General features: G+C 60.8%; 3 protein-coding genes across 4 annotated transcripts in view; 1 reads left to right on the forward strand and 2 right to left on the reverse strand.

Moving 5' to 3' along the window:
* The window catches only part of SREBF2 (sterol regulatory element binding transcription factor 2), a 53,827-nt gene extending 51,710 nt beyond the window's left edge, over positions 1-2,117 (forward strand). For both annotated transcript variants that reach the window (XM_054582457.1, XM_054582458.1), the window contains one exon: positions 444-2,117. In XM_054582457.1, coding sequence (XP_054438432.1) covers positions 444-664 — 221 coding nt within the window. In that variant the 3' untranslated portion in view covers positions 665-2,117. The remainder of the gene's footprint in view (positions 1-443) is intronic.
* A 2,319-nt stretch (positions 2,118-4,436) lies between these two features.
* Positions 4,437-9,711, reverse strand: SHISA8 (shisa family member 8). The gene is made up of 4 exons (XM_054582459.1): positions 9,188-9,711; positions 6,241-6,374; positions 5,327-5,473; positions 4,437-5,090 (listed from the first exon to the last, which is right to left on the reverse strand). Exons 1-4 carry the CDS (start codon positions 9,709-9,711, stop codon positions 4,696-4,698), a joined length of 1,200 nt encoding a protein of 399 aa, XP_054438434.1. The 3' UTR covers positions 4,437-4,695.
* Positions 9,712-19,758: 10,047 nt separating this feature from the next.
* TNFRSF13C (TNF receptor superfamily member 13C) lies at positions 19,759-21,124 on the reverse strand. Its single transcript, XM_054582550.1, has 3 exons — positions 20,989-21,124; positions 20,394-20,629; positions 19,759-19,944 (listed from the first exon to the last, which is right to left on the reverse strand). The coding sequence occupies exons 1-3, from the start codon at positions 21,122-21,124 to the stop codon at positions 19,759-19,761; spliced, it is 558 nt and encodes a 185-aa protein (XP_054438525.1).
* Between the last annotated feature and the right edge of the window lie 4,285 nt (positions 21,125-25,409).

Here is a 25,409-nt window from a genome sequence, read left to right on the forward strand (position 1 = left end):
GAGTCCACGAGCCCCGCCTCACCCCGCCCGAAGGCCTGGTGCAGGCCCTGCCTGAGCAGAGGAGGCGCCCGGCCCAGCACCGTTGCGGCCGTGTTCTCAGGCACTGCGAGAGTGAGAGGGGCCCGTGGCTTGACTCGGTGTGTTGCCTGGGGGGGCCATGGAGGTCTATGGGGGCCGGGTTGTTTTGGGTCCAGCCTCCGTGTGGGGAGAGAAGGGCAGGGGATGTCCCAGTGCAGGAACTGGCCTGGGAGCACGGGCGACTTCTCAGTGCCGCCATATGATGCCAGCCAAGTTCACCTTGCCTGTCTGTGAACTAGGGAAGGCACTGGGACTCACCTCCCTGGGCGGGCGTGAGGACTGAATAACCGAGTCCCAGGAGTAGGACCTGTGTCCTAGACAGCCCTCAGCAAGCGGTTCCTACCCCTGCCTCCTCATTCCCACAGGAGAGGTGGACGCCTGGCCCGGCCAGCGAGAGCGGGCCACGGCCATCCTGCTGGCCTGCCGGCACCTGCCCCTCTCCTTCCTCTCCTCCCCGGGCCAGCGGGCGGTGCTGCTGGCTGAGGCAGCCCGCACCCTGGAGAAGGTGGGGGACCGGCGCTCCTGCAGCGACTGCCAGCAGATGATTGTCAAGCTGGGGGGCGGCACCGCCATCGCCGCCTCCTGACCACGGGGCCCTGCCTGCCTCGGCTCACTGCCCCCACCCCCTTCCTTTCATCTCTGAGTCCCTCCCTTCTCTCTCTCTGTCTCTCAGTCTCTCTCTCCCTCCTCCCTCCAGAGCTGGGAATGAGCCTTAGCTTCTGTGGTATCGCCCGTCAAGGCTTTTAGACCACCTGAGACCAGTGGGCCCCTGGGCTGTGGGTAGATGCCAGTGGTCCCGGGCCCAGTGGGCCTGAGAGAGGGAAGACAGAGCGGGGCAGGGACGGGGGGTACCCTGACCTGGGAGTAGCAGGGGGTGCTCCCAGGCTGCCTAGCCCACATCTCCAGCCCTCCCAAGATTCTTTCTCTGTATATCTCTTCCCCTTTCCTGCTTCCTTGTTTTTTATCAGGCTGTCCCTCTGGGGACGTGAGTTTCTGGGCACCAGAGCACTTCACCCTTGGCACTGTGCCCAGCATGCCCTCTCCCCTTTTTTATACAAATGTTTTTATATCAGTGTGCTTGGGTTTGCCGTGATGCAGGACTAAGTTGCTGTGGCATTTTTATTTCTCTCCCTGGGCCTGCGTCCCCTCCCCTGTGCCTGACAGAGCCAGTTCATTGTTTTCTCTTTATCACACGAGACAGCCCGGGAAGGAGGGGCTGGCCCTGGGGAGGCGGTGGTGAGACGGGGCAAGCCTGGGGATGGATGAAATACTGTCGGCATTATTTTTTAATTTTTTAAAAAATAAATGGTATCTTATTTAATTGTTCTGTTCCTTCCCACTCCCCCAACCCCTGGGATGTCAGCCCAAGCTCAGGGTGAGCCCAGGGACTGGGAGAGATGAAGCCACCCATTAGGACTAGGGACCATGTCCTTCTGTGTGGGTTCTCTATTCCCTCCCGCCCAACTCCTACCTCCACGGTCTCTTTTGATCCCTAATCCTTGATCTGAAAGTAAGCCAGGGTGGTAGGCACCAGTCCCCAGTGACAAGCCCCTTTCTGGGGTGGGCACGAGGAATAGGGGCCCCTGCCTTGATGGAGGTCCTGAGAGGAAAAGTACTCGCACTTTCCTGGATTTCCTGGCCTGGTGCCTTCTCTGAGGCTGTTTCTCCGGAGCCTGAGGGACTGCTTGGCACCCCAGAGCCTGCTGGGAGGCCGAGAGGGGCTGCCCTCCTTCCCTCCGCTTTCACCACCTGGGGCACGCACACAGCAGGGACCCCCCGATGCCGGTGCAGGTCAGAACGGGGCAGCTGGGACCTCGCCCTCTTTCTTTCCCTTGCCTCCCGCCCCTGCCCCCCACTGTAATTTATGGCCCCTGGCCACAGGGTGAGCCAATCCTTGTGTCGTGTAGATACTGTGCCTTTTCTCATTATTGTTTAGGGGTGGGAGGGGGTGGTTTTTCACTGAAAGGGGGGATATACTTATGGCAGCCTCGATGTGGAATCAGTCATTCACCATGTCCTGGATGGAGGTTATTCAATAAACACAGATTGGTACCACCCTGCATGAGGTGTGAGACGGTCTGTAGTACGACCACTGGGGTGACTAGCCGTGTGGCTGCATGGCTTGGCCTCCAGCAGGCCAGGGACTGAGGCCGGCCCCTTTCCCCTGGTACCGGCTGCCTGGCATGCACTCCAGGGTTGGGACAGGGCCTGGGGGGAAGGGGGAGGTACTGCTGGGGTCGGTGGTCACACAACCAGGACAAAGAGCTGGCTGTTTGGCTGACAGCAGCAGTTCTTTGGGATCTGGGGTGGTAAGGTCTCCTTGCGCCCCTCCCCCCGAGATACTTCTCCCCTTTATGGGGTAGGCTGCCCCTCAGTTTCCCCATCCTCCCTAGAGACATTGTGCCTGAGGAGCCTCACTGGCCCACGAGTCACATCCAAGGCCTGCTCCTATAAACCCCCAGCTAGGTCTCCCTAGGCGGAACGTCCACTCCGCCTCTACTTCCGCGTGTGCAGAATGGGGATGAGAATCCCTGCCTTTGGCTACAGTCTCCTCCGGTTCGTTGGCTGATTTGAATGTGTCAGTTGACATTAAGTGCCTCGCGAGGCTGGTGAGGGCCAGACAGACCCCAGGGAGCCGTGGGGATGGGTGAGCTTTGGGCCGAGTGGAGACGGAGCCCGGGTGAAGTTCACGGTATGCCGGCCTGGCTGAGAAGTGGGCCCAGTCCCTTCGACTTGCTCAGCCACTGCCTTCTCTGAAGGGCAGTCACAGCAAGCCACACTGTCCCAAGGGCAAGAGCAGCCAGGAGAGGAGAGGCCCAGTGGTAGCTGGTCCCTCTCCAGTTATGAAGGCAGCATTTCTATTGGTGGTCATGCCTGCGGCCCAAACCTAGCCCTGTGGGATGGGGATCTGGGGCCCTCGGGACTTTGAAAGAGCAGAGGTAGAGCCCACCCCCCCCCCCCCCCCGGCACAGCCTAGCCATGGCCTGAGTGACCAGGGTGGGTGATCGTGGGTGGCCAGTCTGCCCAGGAACCTGATCCTTTTTTGTGAGTCTGGGCTGGCTTCAGGACTCAGTACCCAGCCCACCTTCCCTGGCTCTACACAGCTGCAGATAGGCCCTGGGGCACCCCACCCCCACCTTGGACTGCGTGTATGAGGCCCTTCCCAACACCACTGGGGCTCTCGCTGCAGGCTCTGGGTTCTGCTGTCCTGGGGCTTCTGGACCTTGGTTTCAACAGCCCTTAGAAACAGGGAGGTGAAGAGCTGGTGGGATTGGGGGCCTCAGAGCAGCCCAGCCAGTGGAGAAATTTGAGACTGCCTGTACCCTGGAAGCAGGAGCTGCTCCCTACCAACACGCGTGCCCGTAACTCCTCCCCCCGCCCTGCCCCAGCAGCCCACTGCCTGCCATGCCACAGGGTCACAGTGGCAACAGAACGTGGAAGAGTCCTAAACTGGAGTCCGCTGGGTAATCTTGGCAAGTTACCTAAGTCTTAAAACCACAATTTTCCTCAACTGTGAAGTGTCATTCCCATGGGGCTTCTGTGAGGATTAAGTGAAAGCAGCAGCAACAAATGGTGGCCATTGTTACTAAAACAGTATACCATGCCTAGGGTACACAGGGAAAAGGCCCAACTGGGTGGCTTTGTTGAGGTCATACAATGAGTCACAGCCCAGGCCTCAACCTCCCCAGCAATACCTATCACAGAAAGTTGATGCACCCAAGCTGCTGGCACTGCCCTGGTCTGTGGCCAGGTACCCGAAGCCTGGCAGGAGGGGGGAGAGCTGGCGGTGCCATGCATGTGTGGTGTGAGCACCCATGCAGGGGTACTGCCAAGGCTCTGGATTCGGCATCGCCAATCCCCTTTCCCTCCACAGCAGCTCCTGGGAGGAGGCTCCGCCATCCTGAGCACCAGCTGTCCTCCGGGCCCACTGCCCATACCCATTAGGGGGGTGGCCCTGGGCCAAGCTGACCAAGTGGCCTGCAGGCCAGGGGCCGGCCCAGCGCCAAACTATGTCAGTGAGGATCAGCGTGGCTCAGCCAACTCAAGGCTGTAGAGTGGGGTGACCCTCTGGAAGGGGTGCTCACCTCCAGCAAGGGGGGTGGAACCTCCACCCTCTCACTTGTGCCCAAGCCCCAAAATGTCTAGGGCCTAACTGCCCCTCTCCCATGGGTCCGCCGGTGTGGACATTAAGCCTGACAGTCAGCCTTGACCGCCCTCTTCAGCCACTTCTCTCCAGCTCCTAGAACACACCTGATAGCTCTCAGAAACAGTCCTCTGCTCTTGCACATGCTGTGCCCTCTGCCTGCACTGCCGGCTGTCCAGTCAATGACCAATGCCTCCGCCATCAGCCCCTCAGAGCCAAGCTGGGGCTCCTTTATTCTCAGGGATGGGAGCCACAGAATAGGGTTTGTTTACACGAGGAACCTGGGCCCTGCGGCCCCCAGGACGGGCCCCATCTTAGTCCTGCAGGCTGTAAGGGCTGCTGTCCAGTTTGGGCAGGCGGACCGGCTGGATATGCTGATGGCGCCCCTCCCCCTCGCAGCCTGGGATTTTGGACCAGGACGATGGCGGACCCCTGGTAGATGAGTTGCCTCGAAAGAACCAAGAGCCCCATCTTCATACGGTGACCTCAGCTTTGCTGTTGGTGCTCAGGTGCCGGGGTACACGGCCTGTGCAGCCGTAAAGGCCAGGGGGCTGCGCGCCGAAGGCTTCGGGCAGCTTCTCCACGCTGAACTGGCGCCGGGGCGGGCGGCAGGACCGCCGGGGAGCAGGAGACGCCTGAGCCGCCAGGTGGCCGCGGGGGATGGGCCGAGCCGGGCGGCTGGCGGTCCAGGCCTTGCAGTGGCCCGTAGGGGCAGGGGCGGCGGGGGGCGCGTAGCTGGGTGGGGCCCAGGGGCAGGCGTCAAGCAGTGCGGGCAAGTCCTCTGGGGGCCGCGGGGCCCGCGCCGGCAGGGTCAGTGGGGCAGGTGCGGGCGCTGGAAAATGCTGATAAAAGTCCTGCCGGGAGGCCTCTGTAGGGACAGAGCGGGGCTTGTCGGGGGCGGGGCCTCAGCACCTCGGGGCGGGGCGGGGATAGACCGTCTGTGACGTGGCTTTCCGCGCCCTGGGCTCGGCATCCCGCAAGGGTCCCAGCCCCGCTTAGGTTCCCTGTAGAAGCTGGCTGGAGCACCCACCAGCAAAGCGGGGGTCTTTGCCACACTGGTGGGCCCTGCGCTACTCACACAGACTCACAGACTCGGCCACTCACCTGAGGCCTTGAGCGCGGCTGCCTTGAAGGTGGCATACTTAGCGTAACCCGGCTGAAGCGTCCCGCTGCCGCCTCCCTGCAGCCGAGGACCACGCAGGGGTCCCAGTGTTGCTGACCCCAGGGGCACGTTGTTGTGGCGTTTCTTGTCTAGAGTGGGGAAGGAGGAAGATGAGGCTCAGACGGCTGACTGGAGGACACTGCACAGACAATGCCATCTCTTCGCTGCCCTCTCCCCAACTGCAGTTCAGTTCGGTGACTACTTGGGCGAGACTGAAAGTGGAACCTGTGTTCATGGCACAATATCCAGCGTCCGGAACAGGGCCTGGCTCAGAACAACATGAATAGCAGCCAGTCCTAAGTGGGTGCTAACCTAATGGGATGACTCGCCAGCATATTCAGCTTGAGCCAGGCACTGAGTCCCAGGACCTGCTCCTGCCGGAGATGGAGGGAATGTCTGGGGATTAGAGCCCGTATCAGAGAGTGTGAAGTGCAAGGGGGGCGGGGGGGGGGGGTGCTGTGCAATCAAGCCTGCCTCTACAACAAGAGGCCAGGAAGGAGGCTCCAGCCTAGAGGGAAAGGCTTGCAGGAGGCCATAGACCCTGACCAGGCAGACCTCAGGCTGCGGAGCTGGAGCCTGGAACCACAGCCTGAGCCGGTGATCCTTTATCTGGAACCTTACTCCGATCCTTGAGGCTGGAGGTTGCAGGACCCCTCCAAGGGCTTCGCTCCACCAAGGGAGCAGACTGGCGAGCCCCGACTCACCTGCAGAGGCAGGCACTCACTTCCGTTTGGGAAGCAGTCTGCTCAGAGCCTCTTGCCCCTCAGCACACTGCTCCCCTTGCTCCCAGGCCCATGTCAGACAAGGGAGACCCCGTGCTGTAGGTCAGCACATGGCTACCCATCAGCCTCCTCACCTGTGCTGTTGTGGGGGGAGTCCTGGGGAAGGCCATCACCCATCTGCACCTGGACACAGCGACCCAGAGGTGGACCCAGAGGTGGAGGAAGTGGCTCCTGGGGGCCGGGCTGCTTCAGAAGTTCTGTCAGCGTCCTGTGAGGAAAGAGGGATGAGCAGCAGCCCTCCCAGGCTCCTGCTTCCCCATCGCCCAGGCCCTGCCCTGTCAAAGGCCAGCCCCGGCCACCACTGCCGCACCGTGCGGCCCTGGGCAGCCCTTTCAACCTCTCTGGGCCTCCCTTCTTCTCCCCTCTGACCTTCCACATCTGGTTTCCCCACCAAGCCCCAACCTTGCCACTTCCCGCAGCCGGTCAGGAAACTTAACGGGGCCCTGTAACCAAGGCCGCCTTGTTTTCCAAACCCCGCCCCCCTTTCCTGGAATCCACTGTTCAAGGCCCTCAAGTTGAGCCTCCTCTCCCAGCACGGTTCTGTGAGCACATCGGTCTCCCCGACCTTGCGCATGCAGCTGCTGCTGCTGACAATATCCTTTCCTCCATCTCCTCCAATAAACGACCTATGCTTCAAACCCCCAGCTTCCCTCCTTCAGGAAGCCTAAAGAAGTCCTCCCTAGTCCTGGCCGGGTAGCTCCGTTGGTCAGAGCATCATCCCATACACCAGAAAAGGTTGCAGGTTTGATCCCCAGTCAGGGCACATACCTAGGCTGCAGGTTCGATCCCTGGTAAGGGCACGTATGAGAGGCAGCCAATCAATATTTCTCACATCAATGTTTCTGCCCCCCTCTCTCCTCCTCTCTCTTTACAATCTATAAGAACACATCCTCTGGTGAAGATTTAAAAAAAAAAAAAAAAAGTCTACCTAACCCCCCCCCCCGCCCCCTTCGAGTAGCAGGGTCTTCTGCTGGGTCCTGGTATGCAGCTGCCAGCACAGGCATGGAAGACAGACAGATGAGGGAGACAGAGCCAGGAGATGCTCCTGTGGCAGCCCAGCATCAAAGGCTGTGTGACCTTGGGCAGTGGCCTCCCTGGGTACGAGGACACCCAGCCCCAATCCAGCTGTGACAGCATCTGACTTAGCCTTCCCAGCAGACCCAGCCTGCAGCCCAGCTGCCTTCGGCACCCACAGCCCATGATTTCCTCCTAGCTTGGTCTGACCTCCTTTGGGGTCGGGGCCTCAAATGGCTGATTCATGAAGAATCACTCTGGAGGTGGGACAGCTGGGCAGGCACGGTTTGGCTGCAGGGTGGCGGGGTCGAAAGCCTCCTAGTGCCTGCCCGAACTGACCTTCATGTGTTGCCCACTCCTCAGCTGCCCACCGCTGGTTCTCGTCTCCGGGCAAACACCCCTCAGTCGGCTCTCCCAAACACCTGAGTAATCCTCACACCTTTGGGCCTTCGCACAAACTCTAGGGACAGACACCAGCCCCCCTCTCAACCCTCCGAGAAGCCTTTCCTGGCCCTCAGTATCAACGTGGCAGAATCAAGGGTGAGACGGGGCAGGAGCACAGAGGCTCCCAACACACCCACAGATGAACTCCAATGGGGTGTCCCGTCTCCCCAGAGGAGAAAAGGGAGTCAGGACACATGGGAGCCTGAAGCTCAAAGGGGAAAGGACTGACCCCGGCCTCATAGCACATTAGGTAGGGGTGGGCTGGCTCTTCTGGAAGCTTCACCAGACCTGCTTCCCAGTCCGTGCAGACGAAGTGGGTTCAAGGGGAACGTCAGCCAGGCTGCCCCGTCACCCCCTCCAGACCATCATGACCCTGAGCTCCTGCTGCCCCACTCTGGTCCAGGAGATGCCCTATCCTCTCCCCGCACCCAACATGAGGGAGTCCAAGCTCAGGGAGCCCAGGCCCTGCCCCTGCAGCACGCAGGGCCCAGGCTCGGCCTCCACCCCACAAAGGCAGCGCAGAAACCGAGGCCGGGGTTCCAGCCCCGGCTCTGCCCTGCCGCTGTCTGAGAGAGGCGAGCTAAATGGTCTGGGGACACCGTGCGCAGTGCAGTGCCAAGGAAGTGCTTGTCCTCTGTCCCTGAGGTCTAGGAGGGGGGAAGCCTGCACAGCTGGCCCACCCAGGCATGGGGACTCCTCTTATTGTCACTTCTAAATACCAGCCTGTCACATGCAGTATCAGCAGCCTACATGCCCAAGGGAGACAGGACCTGGGTGAGTGAGGAGAGGCAAAAAAACCCAGGACATGAGGGTGTCTGGAGGCATGTGAGTGTGGGGGTGCGGGTGAGTGTTCCAGGGTCAGGACACAGAACCCTGACCCAGAGGAAGGGAACCTGGGTCCTGGACATCCCACTTGACACAAAGCTCAGAATTCAGCAAACACCTGCCTAGGCCTCCCACACCCACCCCTTTCTAGGGGTATTATTGAGTGGAGTGAGTTGGGGAGGGCTTCTGAAACCCCAGGGAAAGGTCGGGCCTGAGTCACAGCTCGGGGAGGGCAGGGAGGGAGGTGGAAGGAGGAGTGAAGGGAGAATTTGGAGGGAGACAGCCGAGAGAGCTACAGAACATGCCCCCTACCCTCCATTCCTTCCAGGCCCAAGACACTCAACACTACATCATCACACGCCCCTCTCCCCCCACCGCGCTGGTGGGGCTCAGGGCCCAGACCCCCTCCCCTGGGCGCTGACATTGTGCCCTCTGTCCGCCCACTCAGGAAGAGGCGGCAGCCGCGGGGGAGGGCGGCCCAGCACCCAGCTCCACCGGAAGGTCAAGGGGAGACAGGGCGGTATCAGCTGTCTCCCTCCGTGAAGTGGGGGGTAGGGGAGAGACCTGGAGACAGAGACAGGGTGGAAGAACCAGGAGGAGGGGGCTGTTAAGAGGACCAGAGTTCCGAGAGGGGCACGAAGGATGAAGGGTAGTGAGGGGGCGCCCACCGGGCAGTCAGGGCCATCCAAGCGGGATGTGCGGGGATCCCTGGCCGGGACCCGGCCGGTGCGCGCTCACCTGGTCACCGTGCGCCGCGCGCGCGGACTGTGCGCCCTCTCCAGGCCCAGGCGCACCCCGATGCCGGCCAGCACCAGCAACGCAGCGACGCCGCACACCGCGTAGACGGCCGTGTGGCTGCGCTCGCGACCCGGGTCCCGCGGCACGGCGGGGTCGCGGGCCCGCGCGGGCGGCCGGCCGGTCTGCACCCAGGCCGGCGTGTCGTAGTTGGAACAGCGGCTCTGATCGAGGCGCCGTGGCCCGTCGTGGCAGCAAAAGCGGTAGCCGCACGTGCCGCAGCAGAAGCTGTAGGCGCCCGAGCTGCAGTTGAAGGGCGGGTCCCACTGGCCCATCACGTCGTAGTAGCCGCGGCAGCGGTCGCCGCCGGCCGGGGCTGCCGTGCTAGGTGCCGCGGCCTCCTGCGCCTCGGGGGCCCCCGCGCGGCCCGACGGCGGCCGCGCCAGCAACAGCAGCAGCCCCAGCGCGAGCCGGAGCCCCGGCGGACCGTCGCCGCTGCGCAGCTCCCGCACCTCGGCCCGCTCCATCGGGCCCGCACCTTCGGCTACAGCGCCCCGCGCATGGCGGCGCGCCGCGGCTCCCTCCGTGCCCGCAGGGACCGCGCGGGGCCCGCTGCCGGGGCGCTGGCTCCCGGCGGATGCCTTCTCGGCCGTCGGCCTCCTCCGAGGATCCCAGACCCGGGTGGGCTCGGCCCGAGCTCTCGGGGCCGGTGGGCGCGTCCTCCGCCCGGGCTCACCTCGGACTCAAGCCGGCCGGACCGCGCCCTGGGACGTCCCCGGGTCCGGGCGGCGGGTCCTCACCTGCGCGCGGCCCCGTGCCTGTCCCCGGCCCGGGGGGGTCGGGTCCCGGGCCTAGCGGGGTGGCTTTCCCGCCGCCCGCTCCGCGCTGCCCGCGCTCTGGCTGCGGCTCCGGCTCCGGCTCCGCGCGGGCTAGGGCGGGCGGGCGGGGGAGGGAGGGACGGAGCGCGGGAAGGGGGGCGGGAAGGAGCGAGCGGAGCCGGAGGAGGAGCGCGGCCGCCTCCAGGGGCGGGAGGGGACGCAGCGGGGTCCACACTGCCGGGACGCGCCACGGGACCTGCCCCGAAGGCCCCCCCAAATCATTCCTCGTAACTGGGCGCTCCCAGCGTTCGGCTACCGCCCTCCGGACTGTTGCTTCGAGCTCCGGGCCCGCCGCGGCGCGCCTGTGTCTTACAGGTGAGGATATTGACGGGACAGAGCAGCCCCAGGAATGTCGTTGCCACCCCACACCGCTCCGCCTCCCTCGTGTTCCCCGGTCAGTTCCGGTCGAAACAGAGAGGTGTGACAGGAGGAAGTCCCTTCCCCTCTCTGCATCTCGATTTTCCCGCCTGTCAACTGGGAAGGAAACCCCAGCAGAGCCGCTGCACGGGGCCAAATTATGGGTCCTCTCAGCGCTGCCCGGGGCGCAGCGTCAACCCAGGGGCTCGTGCCCTTGTCCCAGAACCCCCTGGACACTGGGCTGGGGTCCTGGGCTGTCCCCACATCTATGGCGCGGACCGGCATGGCCTGGCCAGAGCCCTCCCGGGTCCGCTTCCCGACCGTGTGTGTCAGCAGGGAGGAGACTGGGCTGGCCCAGGCCCTCGAAGAAGGGGGCGGGGCTATTGGCGGACCCTCCGCCGGGCCCCCCGCAGGACCCTGGGGTCCATTCACAAGCCCTGGGCGAGGGGGCGGGCACGGGGCGTGGACTGGCCGAGAGCGCGCGCGGTCTTGTTTATCTAAATTGAGTTTAACTGGAGAAGGTCAGCGAGCAGCAGCGCCTTGCTTCTCTCTGCCTCAGTTACTCATCTTAACATTAAAAACCCTTCCCGGGGGGCAGATTCACCACGCGCCTCCACCAAGAGGCAGAAGTCAATGTGGTGTCTCCCCTCGTCCAGATGGGAGCGGCAAGAGGGTTCATTCGGCCCAGTGTCTCCACAGAGCGCAGGCCTCCGCCATACCTACTGAATGAATGAATGGAGTGACTCTAGTCTCTCGTGCCTGTAAAATGAAGAATTGTGGCCGACAGGGTCTGCTCCCCTTCGCATCCTGTCTTCACTCAGCGACTAGGATCAGCTTATAAAAATGGAGGAGGTGTGAGAAGAGGGAGAAGGATTTACATTTTAAGGAGGATCAAGTCCTATTGCTGAGATGAGGGGCTGACAGGCTAATTTCAGGTCTTAGTGGGCTAAGACAGGGAACCGGTGGGGGGCTGGCGGGGTGACCTCCCTGCAACACCGCCCCCCTCCGGATGACCCCTTGTGCTCTGGCTAAGGACAGCCCCTCCCCTTCCTCCACCCACAAACAGGCTTCGGATCCAGCCGCGAAGACCCTACCCTATTAAAACACTATTACAAATTTTGAGAAAAAGACAATAAATAAGCAAAGAAATGAAATGAAATCGCCTTAATCCCATCACCAGGGACAACTGATGCTAAAATGTCACACTTTATATACCATTTTGTAAATGGTTTTGTTTTTTTTTTGTAATTACCTTCCATCACCATATATTTGTCTCCCTTTGCTTAGTTTACTTTCTGACGCCAAACTTTCGGTTTGTTATCCTGCTTAGAACTCTGTGGCTGCGTTTGCTGGTGCATCTTCTGCTCCCTTAAGGAACAGAACCCATAGCACAGTCCGGCTTGAATCAGTGCCCCCCCCGCCCCCCTGCACTCTGCCAAGCTGCCCTCTAGGTTACCCGGGCTCTGAGGGTGGCCGATGCGGCACACTTTTCCGCCCTGCCGCTGGCACCAGGTCTAGGAAGGCTTGTCTCTGCCTCCGGCCTGCGACCTCTTCCCAGGTAGGGTGACTCCACTGGACCCAGAGCCCAGAACCCTCTCCTTTCACCCATGATCCTGGCATCAGTGGGTGCTCTGCTCAGCTTCCACCCCATGTTAACCCCCATCAGATTATATATATATTTACACACATATATATTTACACACATACACACACACATAATATCCATTTGTCCAACAAAGGAGCAGATTCCAGTCCCCTCCTACCCACAAGGACAGAGGTCCAACTTCCAACTTCTCCCACACCCACGCTTCCTCCCCATCTCAGTCTGGTTCAGAGGTCAGCCAACAACCAGAGATGCCACATCTACCAGGTCCATGCCAAGCGTTCAGTGCCCTCTCCGTATGTACGCACAGCCTGGGGTGGAAGGGGAGCAGGAGGAGGCAAAGGCAAAGGTAGACCACAGCTGGCTGGTTGGGCCCTGGAAGTTGGCCATCCATTCAGCTGACACTGCCCCCAGGTACCCAGCCACGCGTGGGACAAGGGGATCCACACACAGAGCAGCCCAGCTTCAGAGTGACCCCTTTGCCCAGGCTGCCCCCCTTGGACCGGGGGTCTCCCTCTGTTAGCATGGCACCAGAGCACTTGCCTCCTGTCTCCTCTGCTCGCCAGCCCCCAAGCCTGTGTCACCAAAAATTGTCCATTGATCCAGGCTTAAAATAACCCCTGGCATCTGCAGTGAGCCCCACGGGGCGGGCAGAGGAGCTGTGTCTCTGAGACTGAAGGGCACATGCCCCACCCCCCAGCTGCGAGGGCTGGCGGCTTGAGTGTGCGGGTGTCTGTGGGCTCATGAGTTTGAGTGAGAGTGTGCATGCCTGGGGCTAGTGTGGCTACAGTGCTGTCCCTGCCCCATGGGCACTGTGTACACATGGGTGGCAGCGTGGATGCACCTGTGAAAACATGTTCTTTCCTCACTGCTGAGGTCTCACTCAGCACCCAGCTCTGACTGTGCAAAGCTTGTGGTCCTGAGAGATTGTGGACATTCGAGAAAGCCTGTGCTATGCCTCCATTTCCCCGTTTTAGAGGGGGTTGACCAGTGTGCCCAGCCCTGGGCCAGGGGACCTGGGATTTCCTAGAGAGAAACCCAAGCCCCAGAGAGGGGAAGCGACCCTGCGTCTGGCACAGGACCAGGAAGGGCCAGGGCCTGGCCTGGAGCCTGCACTGTGAGCCCCAAACCTGCCCTCTGGCTAGTTCAGTGCAAACAGAGAGAGAAGCTGGAGGGCCCTGGCCCAGAGTGGCATTTGTCCCTGCACCCTGTCAGCACGCCCAACCCCCGACTAACTGCCTGACCAATGCCGGATGCACCCTGACTCCTCCGAGAGCCCCCAGCCTCCCCACAGGCTGGTGGGTCTCTCTTCCTGGAAGCCTTTCCGGCCCTTCACACTGGGAGCTCCTACTGCTCCTGCATGTCGGAGCCAGGCTAACGGTGGACTGCAATATCTGCTGTAATAGGGCCATTCAACCTTCCTGGGCCTCAGTTTTCTCATCTGCAAGATGGACTGGCAGCACCTCCGTCACAGGGCTGCAGGGAGAAGCCAGCCAGTCCCTGCCTGAGGAGCACTTGGACGCAGGCAGCCTCATGGGCACCCCCCACCCCGCCCCCGGCCACCGCTGGGCTGAGAAGCTGGTGATCGCTGCCGGGGTGCCGCCCACAGTCCCAAAGCCCTCACTCCCAGCCCTTTGTGCTTCCATTACCCCCATGACGGAGGCAGAGACTGTAGGCAGAAAACTTTGGACTCCCTGCGAGCGCAGATGGATGCCAGCACTGGAAGAGGGACTGGAGGGGAGGGCCCTCGGCTCCTTTGTCTCCCTGAGAGGCAGCTGGTGACTCAGGCTCCAGCTGCTTGTGGGAGGGAGGGGGTGCCAGCCTCTGGAGGTCGTGAGGGAGTGGAGGACGGGGTGCTGGGAGCTGGGGCTCAGCTGCCCGTCCCAATTCCCCAACCACCCTCTCCCCAGCCCTCCCTCCCCTCCCCGGCCTCGGAGTCCCTCTCCAGACACCACAACTTATCCCCCTGCCTGGAGCACCCCCATCAGTCTCCATCTTTGGACCCTCCAAAGGCCCCAGTGCGCATGCAAGTGCGGAGCTAGCCACCAAGACCTCAGGGCCGGAACGAATCCAGAGAGGACAGGGTTCCTGGGACGCAACTCCGAGGTCAGCTCCGAGTCCAGAACACGGGGGAGAGGCGTCCTGCCCCACACCTTGCCCCAGAGTCCGGCCGTGCCCTGCACCTGGGCCCTACTGGCTCGGGGGTCCCATGGGGACTGGGAGGCCGCGTGAGCGCGGAGTCCAAGTTTGGAGATGGGTAGGGTTCGCCTCGTTCCCGCCACTCACCGGATTCCTCCCCTGTTTTACTCGCCCGCCCCCAGCGCGGCTGCTTGCCTCTGGCCCCTTCCCTTCCCTGTGGCTCAGGGGCTTGGGGTCCCTCAGCCCCGGGCGTCTCCTTGACCCCGCCCCCGGCCGCGCTTCCCGCGTGGACCCCATCGCGTCCGGGCCCAGCGCCTAGCTGTTGGCAGTCAGAGTGCCACCGGGGCTGACCACGGGAACCGCGCAGGTAGACTTTTGCTGGCACCGTCCTGGATCCGTCTGGATGCCGGGGCTGGACCCCAGATTCTCTGCAGCTCAAAGGAGTGAAGAAGTGCTCGGAGGCCGTCTGGGTGCCGGGACTCGTGCTATGGTCCCGGGGCAGTCCCCCTCCCCCACTCTCCACCTCCGTAGAATCCCGGGAAAGAGCAGGGCCTGAATGCAGGCTCGGTCTTCCTGGCTTCTCCCGACTCTCCGTGTGACCTTGGGCAGTTGCATTGCTCCTCCCCGGCCCGAGGTCGGGACCAGGCAGCGGGGGAGGGGCACAGGTTGGAAAGAGGTCAGTTTTCATCTGTAAGTGAGGAAGAATTTGGCCTGATCCAACACAACAGAGTAAATGGGAGCTCATTCGGCCCGGAGGAATGCCGGAGGGGTCTGGTGGCCTCTCAGAGGGGACAGGAAAGGGTGAGACACCAAATAGTGGGGCTGGAGAAGCACCCGGGTTCCCCGAGGGTTGCTGTGTGCTGGAAGCAGGCACGGCAGGGCGAAGGCTCTGTCCTGGCACTCAGGTCTCAGGTCCTGCTGCCAACTCTCCAGTCTCTGCCCTCGCCCCTGCAGCTAGACCCTCCTGCCCGCTCCCTCCACACCTAGTCCCCTGGGGCAGGAATGCTATCTCTGCTCCACTCCAGCAGGAAAACTGCCTTACGATTCAGTACACACCTATTCTTCAAAGCACTCCCTGGGCGCTGCACTATCACCCCACCCTGCTTGGGACATTCCCTGGCCCTGGAAGGGATCACCCTGTCCTGTCATTGTGTCCTGCTCTATCTCTCCCACCAGACTATGAGCCAATGGCAGGGCCCGAGGCTGACCCCCCAGCACCACCCGGAGTGGCCTTGGCACGAGCACGCGTGTCCGGGATCCGGTGTGATCCGTGGGCAGTAAGTGGAGGAGTGACGGGTGGCAACTAGGGAGCCCGAGCCTCAGACCAGCTCTGGGAAACCAGCTACCGGGGGAATGGCTGAAGGTTGGGGACTGGCCAGCAAGTGTCTGTGTCCCAGGAAAGGAAGGAGGTGGAGGCATTCCTAGGTGGGGACCCTACTTGCCATATGACCTCTTTAATTTCCAGCAGCTGGGTGGCCCTAGGCTCCATTTGGAAGATAGGAAGGCAGGCCCTGAGTGATGCCACCAGCTTCTAAAGGTAAGGGCTGTGTAGGGCCATCCTTGCTGAGACAGGGAGGTGAGGGGTCAGGTCCCTCCTTCCTGGCCTCCCCAGCTGGGCCCCCCACCCCCACCCTGAGCACTGGGCTGCAGGGCAGGAAGTGAAAGGTGCCTGCAGGAAGCCCCAGGAGGAACCGAGACTTCAGCCAGCCCCTCCCCGACCCTCCTTCAGGCCAGACCCACGGGCTAAGGGGAGGGGGCTGCTTCCCGCTGTCCCCACCCCTAGGAGCAGTTCTTGGAGAGTCTATCTTGGATCCCTCTTAGTGCAAAAAAGAGACCAGCTGGGGAGAGAAATCTGAGTAGTGATGAAAACAAGGAGTAGAACCTGGAGTCAATCCCTGGCGTAGGTCTCTCAAGGAGGGCACCTGAGCCGATGACCTTCTGCGTGGGGCAGGGGCTGGGGTCTGGGTCTAGCCCATCTCCGCCAGATCCCTCACTTCTCTGGGCCTCTCTTTTCCTATCAGCAAGATGGGCCATATGATTCCTGTCCAGGGGCATGAACTGGTCAATTGGCAGAAAAGCAATTCAACTAACAGAGGCCTTTAAAAAGGTCAAAGCCTTTGGTAGCAACAACTCTCCTGGGAAACAGAGGCTCAGGCAAAGATTTACGGACAAGAAAGTGCTCCTGCCTCCCTTACAATACACAGTAGTTCCCCTTCGTGGGGAGAGGACAGTGGTCCAAGACCCTCAGGGCAAGCCTGCAGCCAGTGATAGTACTGAACCCTATATATGCTGTTTTTTCCCATACAGACATACCTATGATGTTTAATTTATAAACTAGGCACAGTAAGAGATTACCAATAATTAATAATAAAATAGAACAATATACTGTAATAAAAGTTACATGAATTTGGCCACTCTTTTCAGTCTCTGTAATGGGCTCAAAGTTTTCCAGTATCACACGTTGCCATGGGTCAGAACATGTTTTTTGTTGATGTCCCTTTTTTTCTTTTTTAAAGATTTTATTTTTAGAAAAAGAAGAAAGGAGGGAAAAAGTGAGAGAAACATTAATATGGAGAGAAACAGTGGCTGGTTACCTCTCACATGCGTCCGGACTAAGGATCTGCAACCCAGGCATGTGCCCCGACCAGGGATCAAACTTGCAACCTTTCAATTTGGGGGACGATGCTCAGCCAACTGAGCCATGCCGGCCAGGACTCTATTCATGTCTTTTGCTCACAAGTGCACTTCTTTTTTCATTCTAACTAAGCACCTATCGCGCACTAACAACAAAACTAAGCACAAATTTCTTTTTCCTCCCTCATTTCATGGATAGAAGGTTTGTTTTTACTGTAGATCCTAGTGGCTTCAGCATACAATTTCTTTTCTGTCCTCATTAACTTTTACCTTTCCACTTAAAGGAAGCACTTTACAGCTTCTGTTGGGCATATCTGAACCGGCAGCATCACGACCCTGGTGCTTTGGGGCCATTATTAAATAAAATAAGGGTGACCTGAATCCCAGCATTGTATCTGATAACGGAGACGGCTAAGTGACTAAGGGGCAGGGAGTGGCTGCCGTGGGGAGACGCTGGCCAAAGGGAGGGTTCACGTGCCAGACAGGCCAGAGCAGGGCAGCGCGAGAGTTCATCACGCTGCTCAGGACAGCGCGCAATTTAAAACTTACAGGTTGTTTTTTTCTGGAGTCTTCCTATGTTATATTTTCAGACCGTGGTTGACCTTGAGTAGCCAAAAAGTGAAACTATGGATAAGGAGGGACTGCAATAAAAATGGAAAAGAATCCCATGCCCCAGTGGCAAGCTTTTTCAACGTTGTAAGGCGTCCACCTTGCTTATAAAGAGCTTACAGACAAGCGGAAACACCAAAGGTGGCGGTCAAGGCATGAGCTCCTGTGTATAGAATGGTGACACTTGGGCCGGCGGTTGCTGGATTTTGGGCCATGTCTCTGTAGAATCTAGCCTGGGTTGCTGTCTCAGAGTTTCCAAACTGTCAACAAAATGCATGCCTTGATTTTTAAAATAAAAAACATTTGTTTAAAGCAAACACACACCCCCCCCCAAACCCCCCTCCCGCCACCTCGCTTTCAGGTGCTATTTTAAAGAGCAAATGAAGTGATATGAGAAAGCTCCTTAGAAAATAATGCGACTGCCACAGAGGGCCAGAGCCTGGAGGCCCCTGGGAGGCAGGGTCCCTTTCAGGGGCTAGGTGAGACTGACTCTCCTCTTGCCCACCTGTCCCCTGACCTCTCCTCCTGGTTCTTCACTAATGGACTCCCCTTCTGCTATTTGCCAGATGACAATGATCCTAAACCTTCCCCTGGGCCTCAGATTCCTCATCTGTAAAATGGGGGGGCAGCGCATGAGGATTCTCCAAGGTTCCTTCCAGTCCTTCTCCTCTGAGGGTCACCGACCAAAGAGAACTTTGCATCCAGCCCCCATTTTTCAGAAAAGGAAACTGAGACTGGAGAGGAAGCTGCCCTCCAGGCAGGGCTCATCAGCTGGGACACAGCTGTGCCAGACATTCGCAAGTCTGGGCCCCAGAGGAGTTTCATCCACTTGTTTCACCTCCAGGGTCCGCCCCCAGCCGGGGCTCCGGAGGAAAAGGTGGGGGGGGGGGGCGATGATGCTGCGGGCGGGAGCTCCGACTGCCCCACACCCTCCTACCTCCTGACCACCCCAGCCACCTGGCTTCCTGGAGGGAGGGGCATCTGAGATGGGTTCAGGGCGGGAATGACCAGGAAAAGATGAAGAGGTGAGGGTCTAGGTCCTGGGAGGCTGCCATCTGCTGACTGTCTTTTAGGCGGGAAGTGCGTGTATTTGCCAGGCAACTCAGAGGTCAAAGCAGGGAGAGGTGAGTCGAAAGCATCGGTGCATGGAACAGAATGTAGCCAAGGTCCCACCGTGGGACTAAATGGCACCCAGAACCCATCTTCTGACTCCCAGTCCCATGACCCTTCCAGGGACGCTGAGCTGTAAGAAGTTCCAAGGACACTATCCAGGGAGGGGTGCTGGTAAGGTCTAGCCCTGTGAAGGAGGGCTGGCAGGAGAGGCCGACCAAGTGTGCAGCGTGGTCCAGAGCTGCGAGAGCCGGCCTCAGCCCCAAGCCGGAGCAAGTGGTGCCGCGGTCAGAGGAGCAGTTCCATAGGGATGGTGGTGACCGCAGGGGCTGGCGCAGAATGACCAAGTGACCCCAGCACTTGGGCCCAGTGCTTGAAGAGGGCAGGCCACAGAGAGAGAAGGGAGCTCGAGGGACATTGGGTTCAGGTGGTTCAAGGTCATAAGCCTATGAAGAAGCCTCCTGCAGGTCCTGGACCCTTCCCTGTGCACAGCTGAATGAGCTTTGGAGGCAGCTGGGACCCCAGGTGGTCTGGAGGGAGACAGGAGACGCCTGTCAGTGCGCCTTCAGCCTGAGCTTGCAGCCCCGCCCCAGAGGGTATTATGCACTTCCTCTCAAGGGTGAGCCTTGGGCTCGAAGTTGCCCCTGGAGGGAAAACGGCATCATAGGTCCTGGCAGACTGGGCCAAGCTCAGGGTCTCCACCAGGGCACAGATACCCAAGAATCAGCACAATCCAGGCTATTTCTTAGTATCATCTTGTCTTATGTCCCCAAGTAAGCCCATCAGGTGGTTTCTGGGCAGCGTGGCAGCCATGCGCGTTGGTTTGAAAGCAGGATGGCCCTGAAAGCAGGTAGTAAATACAACAGCCAGCTACAAATCCTGCCTCGTCCCACTTGATCCTTTTCCTAGATTCACTCCGGTGTACCGGTGCCTTCCCCCTCGAAAAGAAAAACGTCCTGCTCAGCAGGCCCAACTGCTTCAAAGCGCGGGAGCTCAGTCGCAACTTTTGAGGGCTTCCGACCGCGGTATAGTTTTAAGCCAAACACTGACACGCCAGGCAACCCATGACAGCTGAATCTGTGGTCCGCGGCGCCTGTCTGTGTCCCTGCAGGGTTAGTGGGGGAGCAGCCTGGTTTCCAGAAAAGCAGCAGATGGGTGCTGGGATGAGGAGCTAAATTCAACCTGCAGTCCCCTGGCTGATGGCCCCCAGGAAGCGCAAGGGCCATCTCCCGCCCCTTCCTCGGCTACTGTTGCTCCGGGCCAGCTGTCTTGGTAGTCACCAGTTCAGTGGAGCCCAGCTCCGTAGCTGGCACAGGGACACTGTGGGCAGAGGGGGCGGTGGCTGAATTTTCCCTGGGTGGAGGCCAGACGGGAGCCGTGGCATTAGGGCATCCAGAAGAGAGGACGAGGACATTTTCCAGGGGCTCTGGTGGGGGAAATACAGGGTCAGAATTGGGTCCTAGCCTCCTCCATCCCTGTTCTGGAAGCCTCCCTGGCAGAACAGTCCTCCCACTGAGAGATGAGTGGATGAAGCCCCACTGCAGAGAGGGCAGGGAGGACACATGATCAGCCCTCAGGACAGGAAGTGCTCAGAGGGCAGCAAAAAGGGGGTGCTGACAGAGGAGAGAGGAAATGTGGCAGCCGGTGTGGCCGTCCCCAAGGGGACAGGGCAGACCCCTCTCTCCCTGCGCTCCCCAGCCTGTGTCTCTTCCTCACCTAAGTCTGGGACGCCACAGCTGTGTCCCTCATTTGAACAGGGGTCTCAGCCCGAGACCCTCAGGGCAGCTCTTCCCCCCTTTTCTGCAAGCCTCAAAGAGCCCTGCCCCGCCTTTGCCCTGCTCCCAGCCCGCATGGTGGGACTCTCTCCGACGGGGTACTCACTGTCCTGCTCTCCGTCCGGGGCTTCCGGGGAAGCGGGCCCGCGCGGCCGCTGCCGCCTCCAGGTCACCAGGGCCACTAGGACCAGGGCCACGGCCAGCACCAGACCCAGCAGCGCGGGGGCGCCGAGGAGCAGCGCGGGCAGCGGCAGCGCCGGCTCGGCCTGGGCGGCGATCCCTGTGCCCAACGACTCCTGCGGCTGCACCGGGGTCCTGGGCGTCAGGCTGCTCGCCTCGACTGCAGGAGGAGGGGAAGGGGAGGGAGAGCAGGGGACACGGGGAGGGGAGGAAAGGCCAGGGAAGAGGAAAGGGTTGGAGGAAGGCGAGGCTGGACCAGGGAGGGGAGGGAGGGGCGTGGAGAGGGTGGGGTCATGGAGAGGGGAGGAGAGGGACGGTGAGGGCCACGTGCGGATGGCTGCTCCCCACCCGGGCCCCGGCCCACGACCCCCATCACCCCTCGCCCCCCCCACCGCCGTCCAGGGGCCGAGGGGCGGTGCTGGGCCTCGGCTCCGGCCGGGGCTGGCCCGTGGCGGCGGCACCCTCCCCTTCCCACGAGGCCGCCAGGCGAGCGGGCAGTCGGAGGGCGTCGGCTCTTACCCGGTCTCGGCTCCGCCGTCCGGAAGTGCCAGCAGCCCACGCATTTGCGGACCAGCAAGTCGAAGCACTGAGGTGAGACGCACTTCGTGGGGTCCGGCCCGCCCTTGACCCTCGGGCTCCTCGTCGCCTGCCGCATGCCGCCGCCGCCGCGCAGCGCTCCCCGCGGGGACTGAGCCGCCGGCGAGAAGAACCTGGGAGGGGCCGCCGAGCCCCGCCCCGCCCCGCCCCGCCCCCTGCCTGCTGGGGTGGGACCGCTCTCAGCCGGGCCCCCAGGGCCCCGCACCCCAGGCCTTCTCCCCCTACCTGGGCTTCCCCCAGTCAGCCGCTCAGCCTTCACCGCCAGCCCGCTGCTGGGACTGGGCACGGACCTCTGGGGGGGCCTCCTATGTGCTGCTCCCTAGGCCACCGAGCATCCCCCGCACCTGGGGAGCCCCCCTCCTCTGGGGAGCCCTCCTGCCCTTCCCCGGCGGAGTCGGTTCCGTCACACGCATCCTGAGGGCCCGCTTGGGCTGTGTCCTGAGGGACTTCCACACCGCCGCCGCACTGCCGGTGGCGACGGGGCAGCCGAGGCCGGCCCTCGCCGCGGAGCGCGCAGGAAAGCTTGGCGGAGCTGAGGCGGCGGCGGCCGGGCCGAGGGGGGTCTAGCTAGGGAAGCTCGACAGAGGAGCCGCCCGGCGTGAGCCAAGGCCCCAAGGCCTAACTACCACCGCGAAGGCGGGCGGGCCGCTCGGGAGCCTTGACGGAGAGGGTTTAAGGAGCTCGGACTCCGGCCGAGGGCACTGGGCGCTGCGCAGGGCTTTGAGCGGGGCAAGTCGCCGACCTGGAGGTTAGCGAGGAACCTCTGGCCGGAGGGGAGGGCACGGAGCGGTAGCGGCAGGCAGCCCCAGGCGGAAGGGAGACCCAGGTCCGCAGATGGACAGGCAGACGGAGACCTGGTAGCCGGCCCCCCCACGCCCCTTTTTCCAGGACTGTGCTCCCTCCAGGTCTCACTGAGGCTGCTCCTGTTGGTCTTGTCTCCCTGGTGTTTGGGTTTCCCCGCATGTCTCTCGCCCGTGTCTCTCAGACTGAGTCGCAGACACACACAGCAGCTCCCTCAGCCTTGCCCTCCCTGGGGGCCGGGGCTGGCAGAGACCCTCAGCCCGGGAGCCCGGGAGCTCGGGCCTAGTGCCTCCCCGCTGGCCCGTACCAGCCCCCGGAGCACTCCGGCGCTGGGGGCACCGAGGAAGAAGCAACTGTCCAGGGCACAGGGAGGGAGCTTGGGGACGGGAGTGGCTCTTTAACAGATGTGAGGAGCAGGGGAACCTTCCAGGCAGAGGGACCAGTAAGGGCAAAGACATGGCAGGGGGAACGGGGACGCTTTCTCTGGGGACAGGCCGGGTCCCTGCCTCAGGGGACGCTGAGGAGGGGGCCGGAGGGAAGGAGCCTGAGGCTGCAGGCGACCGGGCCCGGCCTCCAGTCACAGGCACCCCAGGCAGGGCAGCGAGGAGCCCCAGGAGGCATCCCAGCGGAGGAGCAGGGCCTCTGAGCTGTGCTCCTTTAGGAGGGACCGTGTCTCGGGCTGCCATGGAGGTGGAGGCCGGACCAGCGAGCGGGGCCGGCACGGTGGTCCGGGGCTGCTGTTCAGGAGAAACGAGTGATGCTGTGGAGTAAGGGGAGCAGCGCCGGCCCCGGGTGTCTGTTTCGCGGGGGGCCCCCGAGGACTCCTGCAGAACCCCAGGTCGGCCAGCCGTGAGAGGCCCCGGCCCGGCGCCTCCCCAGCCCCTGCCCACGGGCCAGCAACTCCGAGGCAGGAAGGTGTAGGCGGTGGGGCAGCTGCAAAGGAGAAGTGGGTGGTGGGTGTGGGTGTGGGTGTGTAATGAAGGGGTGGAGGGGCCCGGAGCCGGGAAGGCCCTCCTGTGGGCAGAGGGGTAGGGGTGAGGGGAGAAGCCTGGGTCCCCATCCTCACCCGCGCCCCCACTGGTGTTATTACCTGTCACCCTCAGGATGGCAGACCAAACTCAAACCTTGTGCCAGGCATTCATTCGGGCAGAGCTGGCGGAGGCCTGCGGGAACCCAGGAGAGGGACCCCCATCCTGGGAGAGGGTGGGCCAGGCCTGGCGTCATTCATATGAGTCACCTCTGCTCCTCAGGCAGAGAGCAGAGGAGGCGGCCTTCAGGGCCCCAAGCCAGAGCAGGGGGTGTAGATGGGCACCCCTGCCCGCGGGCACAGGCAGCCCTGAGGGAGAAGCAGCGGTCCTCACTGGACACAAATGTCCACCGGGTGCCTCCTTTTGCCTGCCCAGGGCAGGTGCTGAGGACAAAGCCGGCAACAGCGAAAGGCCCTTGTGATCCGCGCCGGTGGGGTGTGCAGGGGCTGACCCCGAACAAACCTTTTTACTTGAGCCTCCTAAATGGGGAAGGCGGCAGTGGGGGGGTGGTGCGGGGTGGGGAGCCTCAGAGCTCTGCTTGGACGGCGTAGCAGTTAAAAGGAGAAATTTCACCATCAGACTCATGTTAGGATACTCCCCATGTGTTGTCTTTTTTCATAGCAATTAAGTTTATAAATTTCTTCATTCAAGTGTTCCACATCACTTTTTGATTATGACATGTGACCAAGAGAGGAGAGTTATTCTGAAATCAATGTGCTTTTCACACATTTTCCTTGTTCTTTCAACAGTTTTTACTTTATTCTTTTTAAAAATTATTTATTTATTTATTTTTAGAGAGAGGGAAAGGAAGGAAGGAAGGAAGAGAGGGAGAGAAACATTGACGTGCCAGAGATACATCAATTGGTTGCCTCTCGTGCGCTCAAACTGGGGCCCTGGCCCGCAACCCAGGCATGTGCCCTGACTGGGAATCGAACCGGTGACCCTTTGGTTCGCAGGCGGGTGCTCAGTCCACTGAGCCACACCAGCCAGGGCTCAATAGTTTTTACTTTAAATAAATTGGGCTCAATAGTTTTTACTTTAAATAAATTGGCCTCAATTTATCATCACCTCAATGTATTCCTGTGTAGAAAACAAGGGACTTTGTTGCTGTAAAATCTTCTGATTGAATCTCTTAATTTTCTCAAGTTTTCATTCACTGCTGACTTTTTTTTTAAAGGATGATTAATTTGGGGTCTGTCAGAGAGAAGGGAGTGTCCCTTGATCCTTGTCCCCAAATTCCCCCCAAAACACCCTCCCGGTGGCTCTGACCACTAGCACTATGAAAGGTCTGTTTTCTCAGGTGCTGTGAGGGGCGAAGGGATGACCCAGCACATGTGAGGGGCCTGGACGGGGTCTGTGTTCAGCCAACTGTGAAGCGTGGCCTGTGCCCTTCATGCCTCCGGGACAGGGTGGGGGAAGTGAGGAAAGTCAGGGCCTGTTGGACAAGCATGGTGTTATGCCGGGGCAGTCCCTCAGGGCAGAGAGGCCCAGCCCCCCAGATCTGGGCGTGAAAGTGCTCCGAGACCCACAACGCACTCTCTACTTAGCTAAAAATTAGATTTATACGTAATTCTGTGAGTAATACCTAAACACATTCTCCTGAAAACACCCTCAAACAATACAGAGTCTCTGAGTTAAGTACAGGCATTTCCCTGCCGTCCCTAGGGAGGGGGGTGGGGGGAGACTTCTTTTCAGTTGGGAGTCAGTCTTTCATTCCAGCCTTGTGTCGTGCCTTTAAATTCTCCAGTGCACACGTAGGGAAACAGATTTTGGCCCTGGCTGGTGTGGCTCAGTGGACTGAGCACTGGCCTGAAAACGGAAAGGTTGTGGGTGCGATTTCCGATCAGGGCACATGCCTGGGTTGCGGGCCAGGTCCCTTGTTGGGAGTGTGTGAGAACTAATTGATGTATCTCTGGCACATTGATGTTTCTTTCCCTCCCTTCCCCTCTCTCTAAAAATAAATGAAGGCAGGTTTGTGTTTCTTGAAGGGGGCTGCACAGCGGGAGCCTCCTCTCTTCATCTCTGTTTGCCCACGTTCCCAGAATAGATTCCCTTTGCCTTCTCGAATATTTAACTCTGACAAACTGGAGACTGCTAGGAAGCGCCCCTCACTGGGAACAGCGGGAAGGATGTGATGTTGGCCCCTGGGACACTGGGAGAGGGCTGGGAGAGCCAGGGGTGTCAGTACCAAGTCCTGGCCGAGCCAGAGAGCCCCCACCCTGCCCCTCTCCCCTTGAACTCGAGCCACGTAAGGGCAGGTGGTGCCCTTCCATGAAGCGATTGCCAAATCCACACCAGGGCTTCCGCAGACCTGAGCTGCCCCACACTTAGCATCTACACACACGTGCACGCGCGCTCAGGGGCTTGTGTGTGCACACCCACTCCAGCACGCCGGGACCCTGGCATGGGGACTGTGGGCCCTTCATGCCTCTATGTCAGGTCAGAAAGGAGCCCCTGGTCCCTTAGTTGCCGTGCCACTGGGAGTGGAGTCCCCACCTTATGGGGGCTCAAGCT

This window comes from Pteronotus mesoamericanus, unplaced genomic scaffold (assembly GCF_021234165.1).
Source record: "Pteronotus mesoamericanus isolate MK-2021 breed Mesoamerican mustached bat unplaced genomic scaffold, CSHL_Meso_final contig_702, whole genome shotgun sequence".
In the NCBI taxonomy this organism is placed as follows: Eukaryota; Metazoa; Chordata; class Mammalia; order Chiroptera; family Mormoopidae; genus Pteronotus; species Pteronotus mesoamericanus.